This window comes from Pimephales promelas, chromosome 24, assembly GCF_988280905.1.
Source record: "Pimephales promelas chromosome 24, fPimPro1.hap1.1, whole genome shotgun sequence".
NCBI classification, from domain to species: Eukaryota; Metazoa; Chordata; class Actinopteri; order Cypriniformes; family Leuciscidae; genus Pimephales; species Pimephales promelas.
This window is the reverse complement of record NC_142792.1, coordinates 3,821,702-3,841,567: the sequence shown is the minus strand read 5'-3', so window position 1 is coordinate 3,841,567 and position 19,866 is coordinate 3,821,702. Positions and strand designations below refer to the sequence as shown.

General features: G+C 40.9%; 1 protein-coding gene across 11 annotated transcripts in view; it reads right to left on the bottom strand.

The window, feature by feature from the left end:
* Nucleotides 1-19,866, bottom strand: part of foxp2 (forkhead box P2) — a 105,117-nt gene that overhangs the window by 33,207 nt on the left and 52,044 nt on the right. For all 11 annotated transcript variants that reach the window (XM_089127132.1, XM_039667923.2, XM_089127136.1 and 8 more), the window contains one exon: nucleotides 6,789-6,878. In XM_089127132.1, coding sequence (XP_088983258.1) covers nucleotides 6,789-6,878 — 90 coding nt within the window. The remainder of the gene's footprint in view (nucleotides 1-6,788; nucleotides 6,879-19,866) is intronic.

The following is a 19,866-nucleotide window of genomic DNA, read 5'->3' as shown; positions in this document are numbered from 1 at the left end:
AGAGCAACAAAGTCACAAATTAAACAGCTGCATGTAATTATGCAAATGTATGCTTACACCTTCAATGTTATTAAACCTTAAGACACATTTGTGATGTGTAATTACCCCCAGGTTCAGCCAGGGTTCTGCGCCGGCCTAAATGACAATATAAAGACCAAAGCATGAAAATACAAGAAGAGATGTTCTCATTACACTCATTATTTGTATATTTAAATGAGCTTTGGACTGAATCACCAACGATCACCTCATTTGCACCGCAGCGCTGCGAATACAATAAACATGTAAATTTCAGAACAATTCACAACGTTTATTTATCGACTACAACCGACTGTGTGTGATCCGAAGTTGCATTTTAGCCTCGAGAAATAAAATGAAATCAGGATATGGGCCTCAGCCTCTCATTAGCTTTTTAGTAGATCAGATCGACAGATGATACACATCTTCATTTCATTGCTTTTCCAAACAAAAAAAGACGAGACAAAGTTGAAGTTTCGGCCCACTCACTTCCGAGTCGCGCACAATGCTAATTCCAGCATTTAACGCCGGCGTTTTCTGCATGATATATCAGAGCTTGAAAGATGAAAGCAGATAAGTAATTGCTCTCCTGGTTCTTATTCTTCACTGACAACCCATAAATTTAATTTTACACACACGTTCATTTACATTTTCGAGTATATGACATGATAATTGGCGGAATATAACACCTCCATTCCGTGGGATACTGCGGGGGGCGATGATTGACAAGCCGGGTGAATTGAAAGGAACAGAGGCTGAATTGCTTCTCCCAGAAATGATTTCACCAAGACGGGGCATAATTAATGAGCGTTTGCCAAAGGATCGAGCCGTAAACAGTCGCAGACAATGGGTCTTTTCCCTTGCAGGGATGCAAAATGGAGAATATGACTGCTAGAGGCAATGATGCAACCCAACGAGTGCTAGAAAACTTCACAGATAATGGCAATCTTCGCAAAGCAAAGCATCAACTTCAATCATCTGCACTTGAAGCACTCGTGCTGTGAGAAAATTTACTTAAAGACCAACAACTGATCTCTTTTTCTCACAACAAGCACGTCCAAAAATGACGATCCGCGAAGCTTTGATTTCTATTGGAAAACTACTAAAAAAGCTGATCTCCATTGACCTGTACGTTAGATCCACGAAGCGCAGCACCTGAGAGAACAAATAGCTTCAAATTGGTCAGTGATGAGAAAACATCAGTGGCCCTCCTGAAGAACGAGCAGATCATTACAGGGCTCTCGCTATATTGAAACAGATCTTGACATGAGAAATGTCAACTCCACATCATAAGAACGACGAAACGCAAGACTTACGCCTTCCTGCATTACCTTAAAAGACATCAAATGTCCAATTGGTGTATTCCAAAACAACATATGAGATAACACTGGTGAATAACCATAATTAATATATGAGCAAACTAGCTAAAACACCTAGTCAAAAGTGATGGGATTGCAGCATTGTTTGGCTCGATAAGGGACGTTTCCAGATCAGATGTGTGCTGAACCACTTGCCAGAGATACTGTTCAGAGAAATAAAATGAGAATCTGGGGCGTGTGATGGCAATTACTTTAGCAGAAAGCAAAAGCATGTTAATTAAATGGTAAAAACCTGTTTAAGTTGGAAAAAGTGAGAGTTTGGAAAAACAGATTATTATGCTCACTGTCCCACTAATTAATCTCTTTGGTAACTTTGGTAAAGATAGCATTGTTTATTCCGTCAATAATTTATAGCTCCACAGTCAAGGGCTTTTTTTTGATGGAGTTGTTTTACTAGGGGACCAAATACACACACATGGATTCAAGAGCCATTGACAACATAAACAAACACAGTCGCACTAATCTAAACCTGAAACACGCTAACATGCATCGTTTGGATTAGAAGATCAATGCGAACGCTCCTTGAGATCGGAGTTAAGTTGATTAAAGGAGCGTTTTCCCAAATCAATTTATTTTACAGTTCAGCAAAACAGTATGGGAAGTTTAATGCACTTCAAATGATGATAGAGTGAATGTGGCCTCAGTTCATACAATAAACAATTCACCATATAGATAACCACACTTTCATTTCTGTCAATGAAGGGAGCATCAAATAGTTTTCAAAGGGAGCTATGAGAGGAATTAAAGAGACTTGCGGACCTTAGTACCCTTCTGCCTCATGGCAAAAAAAAAAAGTAAACCAACCAAATGTGATCTTCAGGAGTTTGTGAGATAAGAATTAAGTCTACATGACTTAGTTTTCCTCTAATTTGTTTCTCACCATATCTGAAAGAGAGCATTGCCTGGCATTTACAGGGAAATCTGTCTCTCTAGCTCACTCTGTATCAGCCCCCCTCCTCTTCTCTCTCTTGAAAGCTTTGTGATGTCGCAGGTAATAGGGAGTCTGTTGGATCGCTCTCCTCGTCAAGTGACACACAGTAAATTACACAAGCTTCAAGCAGCTCGGTGAATTATAGTTCATCACTTGGAAAGACTTCCCACCACTGGGCTACACGTATCAGATCTGCCAGTTAGGATCCAATTAACACCCTGGCCAGAGTAATCAGACTGCATGTGTAAGGGCTGCTGGAACTGGTTTATTACTCTCATGCATCTTCTGTCAGAAGGTACAGTTGTTGCTTCTACATCAAAGCTGTGCCATGGCACTATTTTTCCCCTCACTCCCACCGTTCCACTGGTTCTTGCCTAAGGGTTATGCTTCAACTTCCTTTGCATCGCAATGTGAGTCCCTGCAAACCAAATCCCTTGCAATTTACACATGCTGTCCACTAGAAATGAAGGATGGTTCCCTAGTTTCCAAAAATCTGAAAACTGCAAATGCTTTTTTCCCTCCCTCTTTTGTTTTGGAGCAGCCAAAGTTATTTGGTTTGTTGTTTATGTTCCTTCAGTTTATGTATTGGCCACACTTAGGAAGTTGATTTGGACTGCACAGGAAATTTCTACCTCATAAACCTTCAAATTTCAACACTTTCAAACAAGACCGTCAAGTCAACATTCAACGTTTTTCTTGCCAAACTTTGCAAAGTCAGGAAAACTTCAATTTCAAAGTATTCGAATTCTACTTTTAAATTCAAATTCAAACTGCAGTTCTGCATTACTTGCAACTTCAATTCCAATTCCGCAACTGAACTGGAATTTAAAAGGCATTCCAAATTCTCTGTACTGTTGGGTGAACGCTGTTAATAATCAATGTTAATATGAGTCCACTTTTTATAAATTCCGCTGGCTTTGTGCACGGTTCCAGTTGACGGTCTGAGTAGATGAATTTTAAGGAACATGGCGCAGGAGTCGGACGCTCAGATGAGCTGTGCGTCGCTGACCTTTAAATCGGCGACACTCAGAGGATGGCTCACTGCTCAGGAAGTGATTGGGTTGAGCTATCGCACGCTTCTCTCTAGTCTTGGAATGCGCGCGAGCAACGAGCCGCTCAGCCTTCCTTCCCAAACGCGGGATTGACGAAGCCTCCGGAAGGATGTATGGTTGCGAAAAAGTTACATTAGCAGAGCGTGCTGGGTTTAAAATGAACAAAAAAGGTCAACATATTGGCCGCCTGTTTCTGTCGTGGAGGCAAACGTGACAGAAACAGAGAGTGCCATAGCTGAAATTGGTTTGTTTGGTTGGTTCACCTTGTTAATGCTGGTGTATCACTCTGCTAACAGGTCAGAGGTCAACTTTACCTCTTTAAACACGTTTCTGACACCTAGATGGCTGTGATATGTCATCACAACAGCCCGACGTCACGCCTACATGCCTCTGGTTGCTCAGCTTCTTACCGCTGTTTCGCCAGTGTTCAATATCGCTAACATGTGTTTTCACACTGTTAAATGCCCATTCTGCCATCAGGACTAGACGCCTGGGCGGCACATGGAGCCAAACAAACAAACCGGCATGTAGCTTATAGTTGGAGAATGGCAGCTGGGCTGATTGGTAGGGCAGGAGACACAATTGCCAGTCGCGTAAGCTTTCTGTAATCCCCCTTCCCTTTCGTCCTCCCGCTTTTTATTTGTGTTTTAAATGTCAGTGTATAAAACGCACAGGAGATATTGCCACTCGGAGGGAGAGGACTGTTGTGTGCCTTGGGAAATCCTTGTAAGCAGCATGAAGAAGGCACACGGATTTACGGGGAAGAAATAGGTGTTTATTGACTTCTCCTCTGGGCTTACGGAGTAATAATAGACCTGTCACATTACGCAAATGTGGAAAAGCGGCTTCTGAGCGCATCAAAAGCGCGAGATGAGACGCTGGATAGAATTAGTCAGCTGACAGGCTTTAGACACTAATACAAGTAATTAAAACCGTGAGCTCCAGCACTTAGATGCTCGTGCGGTAAATAATTTATACGCCATGATCTATGGATCACTTTCCCTGCCTTTCCTGGACAGGGAAAGGGGCGGATTCATCAGTGTCAGGGAAACGAGCAGGCGTTTACTTTTTAATGTCAATAAGTCATTCTTCAAAATGCTTGTTACGTGGCATGTCTAAGTACACGCAACACAATCTGAATCGATTTACCGCAAGTGTATAGAGGAGATATTTGAAGGTATATTCCATGTTTAGTACAAGGTCGACAGCATTTGTGGCGTAATGTAGATTACCATTAAACTTAATTTAAGGCCCTTGGTCACCGAGTCCGAAATTCACATCCGAAATTTTCACACGTTAAAAAATAAATATGACCTCACGTTATGTCAATCACGCTTGCACACTGCCTCCGAAAGGGATCGGGTTCGATTTTCTGCGTTTTTCGCATCCGTAGCAAGCAGTTTGAATGGTGTTTTGACAATTCAGAGCCACCCAATCACGAATACGACAAAACGCATATGAAAATTTCGGTGTGATCACTCTTTTTTCTTTAGAAAAAAGCTAGTATCCAATCAGTCAATGTTTAAATAGTACAGTTGAAGACGTGAAAAACATGTTAACATTATATTAATGTGAAAAATATCTTTCTAACCGGTTTAAACGTCCATCAATTTTACAGCTTTGTTGCTACGACAGTGTAACTCCACCCTAAAATGACTGTAAAAATGATGATTTAAACAACTTTATGGCTCAAATAATACAGACGAATTAATGTCAATGCATATTTCTGCTTTTAAATGCTTTAAAAAATTGGCCCTGTTGACTTCTATTGTACACACCTCAACTTAACCGTGATTTTTTTTTTTCAAAGAAAAGGAGTTTAAATTATTTTTTGTGGTAATCAACATGCTGTTGATGAAAACAGCTCTGAATAAGTTAATAAAGTAAAGGATCGACAGCATTGATTAACTACACCCGGAAGACGGCACTGAACAAGCCCTGATTCATATTGATTCATATGGCTAACATGAGGCAAGGATGGCATAAGCAAATGTAAATATTCAATATTTACCATCCTCTGGTGTTATTAGAGTCAGGGGCTCGGTCATGGGCCACCAGTTATCACAGACCTTCCTCATCCAATATCACTCGGCTTCCTCTGGAAGTATCGCACGGCAATTTGCAGTCACGCTGTGTGCCGGGAATCCATTCTCTGAGTATACAGACGGCGGCGAAACTACAATAGATACACGAAAGCGCATCCACCTAGGCTTTGTTTTACAACTAACATCTTTGCACAGAAGGGGAAAAATAATAAAACACAAAGAAAAACGTTGATTTCCGAAATGCAAAACTCATATTTGCATGGAACGGCCTGAATATATTAAAAGCGAAAGGCACCAAAACTTTAACTTACGCATAACTAGATACACATACGCTTGGAGAAGGTGTCGCCATCGTTATACGCTGTGAAAATATTAACGATGAGGGTTAGCGCCCATTTTCCCTTCCTTTAATTAAATGCCCGGGGTACTAATGAGGTAAACCACCACTGATAGCGCTTATTAGCAGGGAGGAGGGCAAGCTCTCTCTCGCACTTAATTTAAACCTAAAAATACGAAGCCTGGCAGATGTCAAGCGCTTACATAATTCGAGGCGGCGCATTTGTATTGTGGGGATGTGAGAGAAATAACACATCGGCAAGTCAGCGAGTAAGTAAACAGGTCTGGTAATAGGGGATGCGACGTGCGCAATGTTGCTGTGACCTTTACCAAATCACTGACAATAGCGATGCGGCACAGCTGGAATCAATAATGGCAAATTATCTTGGAGGGGTACAAATGACAGCTACTTAGGATATGCAATGCTACAGGAAGCTACAGAGTTGAACTTGGCACTTAATGTACAATGGAAGTGAATGGGGTCAACCCACAAACGTTGAAATACTCACTGTTTAAATAATAGTATCGCTTCAAGAGGAGAACAATATGTGAGATTACACATTTCTGTGTAGTTGCACCCAATTTCACTAGTCTAAAATGATTTAAACAGCTCAAATAAAATGCAAGATAAGCGCTTTTATTAAATGAAATGCTACACATTTCACTTCTATAGTAAATGCCTCACTGTAACTTTGATATTTGCTTTTTTTAAAGATGTTTTGTGGTAATCAATGCCACAAATGCTGTCTTGAACCTGAATATTCTCATCAAAATCTTTTGTCACAGTGTGATTTCAAGGTTGCCCAACAGTGATGGTGAGATGAAGTAGCTGTAGACAACAAAAAGGTTTCAGGTGTGAGGTATTTTGTGTGGTTTCTTTTGGAGCAGGGAAGGTCTGACAGGTTGAAATTTTACTGACAGCTGCAGAATTACATCGCCAAATCAAACAGAGTAGCTGGAACAGAGGAAATCTTTTCCAGAGCGCCATGTATTATGGATGGACTTAAGAGATTAGCGAGGAACTGCTCACCTGCAACGGACGCTGTTTGTCGTTGTTCTTTGGAGATTTCAGGCCACTGCCTGGTTGCTGTAGGAGTAATTGCCTCGCTGCTTGTAGGGCCTGCAAAGAAATGAGAAGAGAGACGAAAAATTAGTTTTTACCCCCCCAACCTTTTTCCTCCACTTCAACTCCGGCACACTCAAATATCAACCCCGCACATACCATCCGCTACACTCGTCATTGTTGTTGATGAGCTATGAAGCATCTCTAAGATATACATTTTTCATGATAGTCCACAAAGGCGTGATGAAAGATAAATACAGTTTGTCTAGCACCTATGAAGAGCACGAGGGGAAAAAACACACAGAGAGTGTCAGTGGTATTGACCCGTCTAGTGTGTGCTCAGCTGAAATACCCACTTCTCTGCAAATTACCGTCCCATTTGCATATTCATAATATCAATTTGAAGTAGAGGCAGGCGATGTGAAGTGTTCCTAGACGCTGTAATTAAAGTTGACAAAATCAACATCAGATTACCTCAGGAGTGAATTAACAAGGAGCTGAGCATTAGCAGGGCCCCTGAGCACGGGGGTGACGCCGGCCCCTCTCTGCCAAATCACTTCGAATACCTACTTATCCAATGTCATATAACAATACAATAACACTGGGTTGCTAAGGCAAGCATCCCTATTGTTCATATTTTGTGTTAAGGCTTTGTTCAAATATTTTAACCATTAAGTATTCAACTTTGGGACGCGCAGTTTGTGCTACAGACATGAATGACAGCTCGAATTGTGCTATTACTTTTCTTTCCAAGGGACCAAACTAATGATTTACGCACTGATCTATATAAATGCCTGAATTGCTCGTTGTGTTTTTAAACTGCCAGCAGGGAAGTGTTCGATCGGCCATATTGGTATTCTCTATCGACAAAGGGCAACAATGAGTTTCATCCAAAATATTGACCTAAAATCAGCGTATCATTCGCACGCGAATAGTTTTTGAGACATAAACGTATGTATGTACATTGATACTTTGAATGTTATCTATAATATTTATGGTCTTTTCGAAATCGTTAAGATGGGTGTGTCAAGGCTACTGCAAACTGACGAAACGGGGAACTGAACTAACACAAAATAGATTTTTTAGGTACGCATCTATGCAGGAAATATTAAGCATGAACATATTTCTGGGATTATTAGCAGACATTTATTTTAATATACATTAAATATTACAATACATACAATCCCCTATTTCTATTGCACTAGACTACAGTATATTAAAAATGTAATCATCTTGCTTGGAGCAACAGTATAAATGCTTGGAAATAAAGGTTTCATGTCTTTTAATCCATACGCAGCCAGTGTAATTTCTCTGACTAAGTTGTAAAGCATGTAGGACACTATTTTCTGATGTCTTTTTGTTGACCAACATCCACTTTTTTTTTTTGTTGACCAAGCCACAAGTCAGCTCAAATGGCTTACAATGCATTAATCTGTATTGTAAAATCATTGAATCATTTGTAATATAAATACTGAGGTGTCTCATTCGTTGGCTGATCAAATAATCACAAATGAAGATGAACGTAACTTTTAATAAGCAGACTTTAAACCAATAACCATTAAAATGTTTAGGATGTTTAGGATGTACAGGGAGACTTGTAAAAACGCTGACTCGTTAAGTAATGTTTTCTCATTAAAATCAGATGATTTCCTATTAATTCAAAAGAATGTGAGGGAATACATTCTTGTCATGACATCATGAGAAATCCAGTCATTTATATAGATCCGTGGATTTACGGCATGTAGATGAAAAATGGGTACAAAAAATAATACATGGTCCCTACTCAGGACTCTTTTGACTTGGACCAGTTAGGTTGCTTACCCAGAACACCCTAGCAACCACTTGAAATGTCCTAGCCATCCACATCATCACATTTCACCTCAGCAATGAACCCCCACATACCCCAGCAATCACCCTCAACACCCTAGCAACTTTTACACGGGCAACCATTTTTCCTCCGAAAATGTGAACATCTTTTGAAATGCATGTTACGGTAGTATGTGATGTCAGGTAGGTTGAAATGATGTTCCTCAATCATCTACAAGAATACTGATACACTCGCTCAAGGGTAAGCAACTCTTTCCAGACTTCCTGGAGTTGAACAACGGCTATGTGAACACACTTGCAGATGGCCTCAGTGCCCCGGCACGAGGAGAAAGCAACAAAATAAATAAAGCAATACAAACAACACAATAACTTCACAGGTGTTTCATCTGTCTGGAAAGAGGAGAGCGAAGGTCGAGGGGTGCGATGAAGAAAAAACAGATAAAGAGTGACACTTCTTCCAGCAGAATCAAGGGCTTGCTTTATTTCCTGGTGCTTGCCAGTATCCATGACAACAGCTGCCTTGACAGGATGTGCATATGGCACTTCTCTGCCAGCTGGTGAGAACAATGTTTGAACTAGTACATTGAGATGCTGAGCAAACAGGGGAGCGAGAGAGGTGAGGGAGAAAGGAAGAGAGAGAGAGAGATAGGGGGAAAAGTTGCCACGTCTTAACCCGCTGGGAAGACAGCCATCCCCCTGATCAATTATGAAGAGACAGGGCGAGGAGCTGCCACTGTCTGTCTGGCTGTGCGGTGAGGAGCCAGGCTCTCCGAGCTCCTGGTAAACAAACACAACACAGTGGCGCTGGGTCCTAACAGCATCGATCTGTCTCCTCTGATGCACACACACTCACAGCCGTTGTCTGATACTTCAGGGGACACCAGGATGTGGAGAGGAGCTGGACTTCTTCAGATCAGATCCCTGTCCTGTTCTGTCTTTGAAGGAACCAAACAGACAACAACAAATGCAACCAGAGTCTTGAGCTTTGAATGTGGGACAGGCTACTTGTTTAACTGGATACGTTTTGGGAAAAAAACCCTCAAGGTTTTAGGTTCTCTGAACTAATCAAGTAACATCCGAAGTTGGGAAGTTTGCAACAAGCAAGTTTCCGTACTTCATTGTGCCTTATTTTTCCATTCTAAACGATGCATTTATCGATTAGTCATGGCGCTTTCAGATGCACGAGTGAGTTATAAGTACCCTCGCCAAGTCATTATCAGTTGGGCCGCGTGGATGAGATTGTAAATTGCGGGAGATTTCACGCCCATCCAAGCGGTGACTGTGATTGTGTTGCTTTAGTGGTCGGTTAATGGCTTTAAGCACAACAATTAACAGGAGGAAATGTTTATCCGTGCTCCGATCAATACAGACTCACTGTCCTCTGATGAATTAAAGGACAAAGTCAAAGAAGTCATTCAATACAAGGTAGAGGTCAGGAGAGTGGCGCTTCCCACAGCACACGGATCGAGACGTTTAATGGCTTTTCCGATATGAACATGAGCGCTGGGAAGGTGGGGGGAATGTAATCAAGTTCACTTTGCATATTAGAGGGACACTTGTTTTGAACTGTTAAAGGGATAGCTCACTCAAAAATTTAAATTATGACATTATTTACTCAGTCCAAACCCATTTGACATTCACAAAATCCTGGGACGTAATATAATAAAGGTGAATTAGAAGTGGTAATGTCAAGAATTAGGGCTGACAAACGATTAATCGTGATTAATCGCATCCAAAATAAAAGTTTGTGTTTACATAATATATGTGGGTGCACTGTGTATAATTATTTTGTAAATATATATATATATATATATATATATATATATAAATACACACACATGCATGTACAGTATATTTAAGAAAAAAATATTATTTGTATATAAAATTTTTATATTTATATATATTAGAAATCTATGTACAGTATATACATGAAAATATTTCTTAAATATATACAAGAATGTGTGTGTGTATATGAAGAGTTCAGATGCAAAAGCCTCTAAATGCCATTTAAAATGTTCTTCTTTATTGATGATTTTTATCAAACTTGTATATTTAAGTTCAGTAATTTCACTTAAATAACAATTAATAGGTAATTATCATTGCCATTTAAGTGAAATTACTGAACTTAAATATACAAGTTTGATAAAAATCATCATTAAAGAAGAAAATTTCAAATGGCATTTAGAGGCTTTTGCATCTGAACTCTTCATATATATATATTTATACACAGTGCACCCACATATATTATGTAAACACAAACTTTTATTTTGGATGCGATTAATCACGATTAATCATTTGAGATTAATCAAGAATCTCAAAAATGAATTCCAGAACCGGATAAGTCTGACTTTAGACTGATTTCATCAATGAATCAGATTCGTTTGTTATTCTTTTGTGACAGACTTTGTGTAAATAAAGGCCAATTCATTAACAACCAAATAAGATTAATTGAATCTGTTCATCAAAACTAGTCTAAATAATGAATTGTGAACACAACTTATGATCCGAACACAATGGTGAACAGTCCGCAAGTTGAATAACCAATTCGATTTTACTTCTGACTGCAGAAGACTAAAAAAAAAGATGTTAAAATGGTAAGTTTTTTCATTCTGGAGCCTCATTCCTCATTCACGTTCATTGCATGGAAGACAGACCAGGAAAAAATGATCCTTTTATGTTCTACGAATACGAAGAAAGTTCGAAATAATGGGTGAGGGTGAGTAAATGATGACAGAACTATCACTTTTTGGCTGAACTATTCCTTGAAATTTTTGTCTGCCCTTGCCCTGTAATAGTGCAAAAACATTCCTTATTAGTGACAACACCGGACTACATTACTTATATTCGCCTCTGTGCGGAAAAAAACACACACGCAAGAATGCAACAAAAACATATTAGGTGCTTTCCAGATTCAACAAAAGCAAAGAAACCACTGAAGTTTTGCTGGACGTCTGAAAGCTGCTTGCTTTGCTTTGCTTTTCTTCATCCTATAAGTTTTGTTGCTGTGCAGAAGAAATGCCGGCTGCCATCCATTAATGCACACATTGTATAAACAGCACAATGCATCACATTCCACAGAGCTAGGAGCTCAAGGAGAACCTAGGCTGGAGCGTAAATAACAAGGCACTCAGGAACATATTTGATGTTGATATCTATCTCTAAGGACTGGGGAGGGAGAACAGAAAGAAACAAACTTGCACATTCAGTACAATGAAGAGCACATGGAAGACACACGCATAAACATTATTGCGAGGGCTTCGCAATCCTTACGAAAATACGATTCGGCCCAAACGGATCAGCTGTAATTGGTTTCAGATAGCGAGGTCGAGGAGGAAAGGCGATACCAGTCGCTATTATACGGAGTGGAGGGGAGAAACACGAATGTTTACACAGGCGTTCCTCAGCTACGTTAATAGCCAAGCAGAGATCACCAGAGACAGGCGAAAGAAACATATGTCAGCTCTCTCACCCCTTTCAGTTTAGCCTTAACACAGGGGTAATGAGGAATACATTGCAACGTTGAATACATGCGCATGAAAGGCATTAGCAGCCAGTCGCAGCTTGGCACATCATCACAAACTCGTCCTCGTTTCCAAGGATCAGCCTTTAAAGCAAGCCTCCTGCAACCGTGACCAAACGTATTACAAGACTACACAACAGTGTTACAGAGGGAAAAACGGAAACACAGCGGATTAATCTGGATTTCCGAGAATGCTAGGTACACAATACTTTCGGCTAAACAAGGGTGGGGTGCCTGTGATTCAATTGAAATGTGTTTTTTGGAGACGCAAGACTTCTCTAGATTACAATGCCACACGCGTTCTGCAGGAAGTTTTGTGCACCAGAAGATCTCCGGGCTTGTAGTCGCAGAGGGCACGTCAACCCTCGGCTTATGGAAAACACGCACAACAAGACAGAGATAGAGCGAGAGCACAACCCTTATCAAGCCGACAGGAGTCGGCTGCCACGGAAAACAAAGGACAAACAGTTTAAGCTGAACAAACAAACAGAGCTGATTGGCCGGTGGTCTGCGCAGCCTGTGCAAAGATAGGGCCCCACTCTTGACAGCAAAATATTGACACCATATCTGTTATGTAAGTGTGTTTAGGACATAGGGGTCTGATGAGGGGCCAGGCCACTCATGAATAGAAAACGTCGCTCCAGGCACGGATTTCATAAACAAGACGTGCGCTGAGGACATAACAGCCCCGCGGCGGCCCACGCGCTCGTCAGTATGAATGACAGCTGGACACGTTAAAGGTCCGTTTGGACACACAACAGCAGTAGGTCAGTCTGTGGACAGTGTACCAACCTCTGTTGTGATGCAATGGTGGAACAGACCGCCTTTTATCAAAGGTCATCCATAGCTGTGATCTGTGTTAGCGCACCAGTGAACCAGGGCTTATCGAGGTGGCTGGGCTGTCTTTTTGAGATCCACACACTGCATTTGGCTCTATGGAGACAAATTGTCTTTAAATTAGTTACCGTGAAATTACACGCTGAATTTAGTTTTTACGTGAACACTCGTGATGTTTGGCGAACACCAAACTCGGACTATATCAGATGGCAAGTATTAGGGATTATTGGTTTTGTGATGATTATATGATACACAATTATCATCATTTAAAATAAAAATACAACAAATAAATACATTTATATAATTCAAGTGATTAGAGCAATTGTTATTAACAAAAACAATAATAATGAACATGATCATCTAATTATTAATATAATATAATTTTATTATTAATAAAATAATGTCCAGTTTAAAAATTTGGGTCAAATACGGACAAAGCCAAAACCAAATGTTGGGTTAAAAATGTAATTTCAAATTTTAACCCAACTTCAACTTTCACTTTCAACTGTATTTTTTTAATTTAATTACATTTTTAACCCAACATTTGGGTTTGTCCATATGTGACCCAAATTTGTTCTGTGTTTTTTTTTTTTAAGTTCACAAGAGTTTGTTCAGTCTCTTTAAGCAGGATGTTTCTGTAGTTTTCCCTTGCCGCCTAAGAGAGTTGCATAGACAGGGAACTGGTGTTTTTTTGTCAGCTTTGGATTCCAGAAAACAGCCACACTCTAAAAAATGCTGGGTTGTTTTAATCCAATTATGGGTCAAATATGGCCAAACCCAGCCATTGGGTTACATTTTTAAATGACCCAATGTTTGAGTTTGTCCATATCTGACCCAAAATTGGGTTAAAACAACCCAGCATTTTTTAGAGTGTATGAATGAAATGACCAGTAACAACTTAATGGATCAAAGCATGACCTAAATCCACTTTTAAGACTAGAAACTGTGAACGCAAAGAGAATTGAGTTATTTTTCCACTTTACAAATTTTTCAGTCCACTCATTTGTAGAACTTGTCACTTTCGCTTGGTCTTATTTAGATTTAATTATAAATAAGATACACTCTTGTTTATTCTTTAACTTCTTCTTCCATTTCTAGTTTTAACTAACGCAAAAGTCTGCCTGTCATCTATGTGTGTATGTAACAAATAAATAACTTTGACTTGTGAGGTCTGAGTTTAGTTCTTTAAAAAGGACTCAAGTGGGAAAACACCCCAAGACACAACACGTCCAGTAAGGATGAGCGGTGTACGCACAGCATCCATTCGTGCAGCAGACACAAATAAAAAATGAGGAGAGCGAGGGAGAGAGAGAGAGAGATCTCAGTTATTGTGGATACAGACACAGAGTGTTTTTCCTCAGCCAAACGCCATACTTCTCAGACAAGAGAAAAGGATGTGGGAATAATGAGTGTTTTTATGTATGACTCAATAAATCAGCGGTGTGTGCAGCTCGCGGGCCGGTCCGTGGAGACACTCCTCAGCTGCAGGGCCAAGCGCGAGCTAACCGGCAGAACAATGGGCTTCTGTGAGCTGCGCTCTCTCTTTTTCTCCTTTCATTCCTTCTCCAGCTTTTCCCCCTCAATCTCTCGTACGCAGTTCCCACCTTTCCTCGCTCCGCGCCTCACATCTCCGTCTCCCTCGCTCGCTTCTTGTTTATTGATTTTCTAGATTAAGGATCCCATGGAGAGGGATTGTAACACAACCATAAAATTATTTTGGGGTGTGCTTATTTGCCTTCCCCTTGCATCTATTTGGCCTGTGTCTGTAGACAATTATGCTTCCCCGGCCCAGTCTCAGGTGCTAATAATGAAGGACAAATAGAATCATATGTGTAAACTTCCCCTTCTGATGAAAATTTATATTAACTTTCTGCCACTGTAAACACAGAGGCATAGCCCAGCCCTCCCTGATGAATTTGAGATGAATTCGCTCATTTCTACCCCAGAAAGCCGGGCATTTACGGGAGGGAGAGAGAGAAAACAGAGATCTGCTTCATTGTGTAACCTCACACTTATTTTTTCAAGCGCAAGGAGACAAAACACGAGCCTGTCCGGCCCATCAGGGTTGGTGTGTGTGCGCAGACAACAGTGATGTGTGCGTTTGCCAGTGTGTGTGTGTGTGTGTGTGTGAACGCACGGTCCTCGTTGGGGAAACGGTGCCAGCAATAACAGACCAAACAGAGTCGGCTTCCACCGTTCACTGCAACCACAAACATTCATACGCTTCCCGCCTCCTGCAGACATCGTTATGGATGGTTCTCGCAAATCCGCGCTGCACTTTAGCACTGGACCACGTATAATAGTTTACAGTATCGCCAGCAACCTGTGGAGGGAATTAGACGGCGGGGGCCCCGTACTGAAAACAACATCTGTATCCCATAGAAATAGAAGAGCGAAAGAATTTCCAGAAACAAAGTTGAACATCACTATTACTATTGATCATTAGAGTGATTTGAACAAATCATAAACCTTAGTTTTAAACTGTGGCATATAACCCTTTGTGATTGATCATCACAAATTATAATTATACAAGAAAATCCACAACAGCAATAAATTCATAAACACTTTTGTTTGGAAATAATGGCATAAACGGCAAAAAGAATCGATAACCAAGCTGACAAGTTGAAGCTGGCAAGCAGAATTAATTTCCAAATATCAAAGAAAAACCAAATGTTTGAAGGGGTCATGAACTGGCTTTTTACATTTTATTATATTGTTGTCTGAGGTCAACTTATGACGTTCACTTCAAAAACATCAAAATGAATAAGTAATATTTTCTACCCTTGTTTTGAGTCTAGCTGAAAAACGCTCAGTTCTTATGGGTGTCTCGCACTGAAGACTTGGAAGTAAACGCTTTAACGGTTAACGGTTTTGCGTATCATAATGAGGTTCACCCATCGATGCACTTGGGGGAAATTGTTCGGAAAACGTCCAATGTTGTAAAATGGCAACCGCAATGATTTGCCCATACATGTTCGACCCAGAGTCCGTGTGTTGCACCCAATAGGTCCAATATAGATGGCACAACACCGTTCGTTACTCTTAATCGGTCTGCAAATCCAGTCTATACGCACAGTCTTCTTTCACAACCAGGCGCTGCACAATGTTCAGTATTGCTTGGTAACTCGATCCGGTTTGTCATCACGAGGTAGGCATCTATGTTATTTAGCTATGTGTGTAATGCGCGAATCGGTGGGCGGGGCTAAAACTAATGATTTGAGTAAAATTTGCTATCGTGTAATCTCATGCAATTCATTTTAAAGATGCTTAAAACGTCATAAAGAAGTATCGCAGATCAGTTTGAGAACCAAGTGCCTCTCCTCCTCTATATCTCTCTGGGAGCTCAGACATTGTTTCTGCACATCTCTGTCTGATTTCTTCGCTTTATGAAATTCGATCTCTCCCTGCTTCTCAACGGCTGGCTTTGGTAAAGCCCTTGCTTTCAACTGCTGTATATCATCTGGGTTTAGATAAGGTGACTCTACTGGGCCTTTTATCTGCCTTCTTTACAAAGCCTCGACCAAGAGAGAAGACTGCTTTTCACTTATACCATCAACACGTGCAAACTAGTGTAGGTCAGTGAATTAAATAAAGGAAGAGAGAGGCGGCGAACGAGTCCCCACTTCCTAGTGTGTGCATTCTTGGCTTCTTTTTCAAGTGATTATGATCCATCTCTTTTTAGCAGTTCCACGCCACTGAGCATCACATGGTTGGAGGAATACCTCTTAATAAATGTTGCATTCAGGGGCGAGAGAGAGCACACTCCACACTTTATTTAGAGTGAGGCCGCAGGAAATAAAAAGGAAAAGAGTAGCACAGGGCTTTTGTCAGAGCGAACGAATGGACGTGTACTCAGTTTGGGCATTGCGTTTGTTGACAAGAACTTATTAAGAGGCTCAGACAGCAGAGTACACAGCTAGAGGCGAAGTGTAGACTCTCTACAGGAGGGGAGAGAGGCACCAATCTCTCAGTCCCATTGACAAAAGAAGTGTTTGTGCAGGGTGTCGATAGAAATACACAGATGCAATGAAAAACAAACTACAGGTCTCAAGCAGACCTAGGTAGGAAATTATTGCAGTTGACTGAGCAGGTGGTAAACTTTAACTCTACGAGTGAATGAGATCATGGTGTGCTTATGTTTCTATTTAAAATAAATAAATAAATGAATGAATAAAAAGACAAACTCAAAATTACATTGCCCACATGGGCAACACTGCAATGAACTAAACCTGGCAAAACCTAATTTTGTAGCCTACTCAACTGGATTTTTTTTTAGTAAATGGCTATAAGGTAAATAATGTTGTCTCTTTTATTCTAAAAATGTTTAGGGTTAAGTCTAAATAATCATGACTAGTTTCACATAATATCCGAGCATGTGTGAGCTCTTATATACACTGTTACCCACAAGGTTGCCTGGCCACTTTGTGACCTTCAACATAAAGCACAAACCTTTGATTACCGTGCAACTAACCAGTAACCACAGTTGAAATGTTGTAGAGTATGCGACTTCTTCTCCAACGGAAAAATACATGATAAAGGAAGCTCAAAAATGGTGCTCCGGCTAGTGCGGAAAAAAACGATCACCGCAAAATGGAATCGGGTTACAACAGCACGAGTCACTCCAGGTGAAGACAAACTATTGTTTTCAGTCCATTTACCTGAGCGCTCAACTGTCATTAGTTGGCGGTGGGCTGGTAGTCCATTCAGCCTGGGTGATGGATCTTCCCAGCCCATCTCAATGAGCGTTGAGCTGTGCCGGAGATCAGTGGAGTTAATAGCGTTACATCTAGCCGGTGGTGGGCCAATGCATCTCCGTCAATCCTTCCCGCTGATGGAGCACTGGGGCCCCGGGCCCTCCTGGCTATGTGTGCCAGCGATCTGCGGCGTTTGTCTTGTGAATATTCCAATTACAGTGCGTGCCTGACCTTTTGAGTGAGCTGAGCTGGGGTAGAGTTATCTTCCCTCCTGACACACAGCGCCTATCAGTCAATGTTTCAGCGAGAGAGACAGATCTGTTTCTAAGGGTTTCAGGCTGATTACAAAGAGCTTTGGATTGTTACACATAGCCCTAGATGTGCGGCGATTAAGATGCATTCAATGCGCAGATAAACATTCGTGTTCACTCAAACACGCCCGCTCTGTGTATCCACATGCCATGTATCTGCTATAATCATCTGGCTAACTGCCTGACTACACTCGCTCCCGTAAACAAACCCTGTGACGGGCCTGTACGCCTTTTTACGGGGTTTATTTCACAGACCTAGCGTGAACAAAGTCATACTTTTGTAGTTCCCTCACCCTCCCGGCAGCTAATCTACATCTTTCATTGAATCAAGAATGGAAATGGCCAAGAAATGCTTCTTTTTCAATTTCATGCTGAGGTAGCTCAACTTAGTACAAGTAATTTCTCCTAACAAGAAAATTCATCACAATGTCGTTCACTTAGTTCGACCATGAGAGAAATTCCCCTCCTTCTTTCGCTTTTTTTCCCCTTATTCTACGCTTTGATGAACATCCCTAAAGCATCCCCACTTCTTCCATAACACTTCTGACCATAACTAGACAATTAAGTCAGCTTTTGAAAAGAAACAAGAGACTGTGATCTACATCGAAAAGAAATTAAATGTAAGAACATGCGTGCCTGGCAATGTAAACCACAAATAATATATAACTTGTGTACACAAGATGAATTATAAACCGTTTGATGTGGGATTTATGGTGAAACGATTTTCACTGAAATTGCTAGAAAAAGTTCATAAGTATTCATTTAAACACAAACTTCTAAAGTAGAAAGACTGAAATAGTATATTCTTATTTTTTTTTTACTGTTCATCACACATAATTATACAAAAATTGTTATGTTATGGCTATAAAAATGACTGGATGAAACAACCACAGTCAAACTGAGGTAAATGCCCAATGTCACCACACAACTAAGGAAATACCTAGCGGGCAAATTCATCCATCAAATAACTTCTGGTAAATACCTCAAGCAATAACAATCACATTTCAATTGAAATGAAGTAGCTTTGGAAGATTTGAGCGTGAAAGCAATATCAGCTTAGCGTCAAATCAAGCATGAAGCCTCACACACAACCTTAATTCATGTTTTGCATACGACAACAGCATTTCCTTATCACGCCGTTCACTCAATCCCTCTCATGCACAATGTGGCGTGCGCCGCTAGTTCCCACTCTTTGCACGTGCTGACATTCTCGGCTGTTTTCTGGCTTGCGATGGAGATGTTCAGGCCAAAATGACAGCGATGGAGAGGGGATATAGCATCTATCCTACACTTTAAAGATAAAAAATGTTCCCGTACGAGCCCCCAGAAATAACACCCGCTGAGAAAGCCTGCAAGCCCAGGCTAAGTGACACATGCGTGCATTTGAAAAGCCTCTTGTGTATTTGCGAGCTGAGGCCGGGCTTATTTACAGCATTTGTTGAAAAGCCCTGAAGAGCTGCAAGCTGAGAGGGTCTCTTACATATGTATTCAGTCTGGGGGCAGTGAGCTATGAGCCAGGCCAGACGCCACTCATAGGATCTCCCTCTCGCTCGCTCTCTTCCAGCACTATGGAATTGAAATATTTAAGTGGAAGAGTGGCAACATCTGACTACCTTGTGCATAGTAAATAGAACGAGGGAGAAACCGGGAGAGAGAACAGCTCGGGCAATCGCAGCCCTCAACTCCTTAACCAGATTTACATCATTTTAATATTTGTTCCGGAAAACCATCACACACAAACATCCCCAGGCAGGCGTTTCACAGGCTGATTTGTTACTATTCATGGATAAACCGGAGAGAAACTGTAATACTAGACATGCTTGTTAAATTCACAAGGCGCCAAAGCTGCCTTCTAG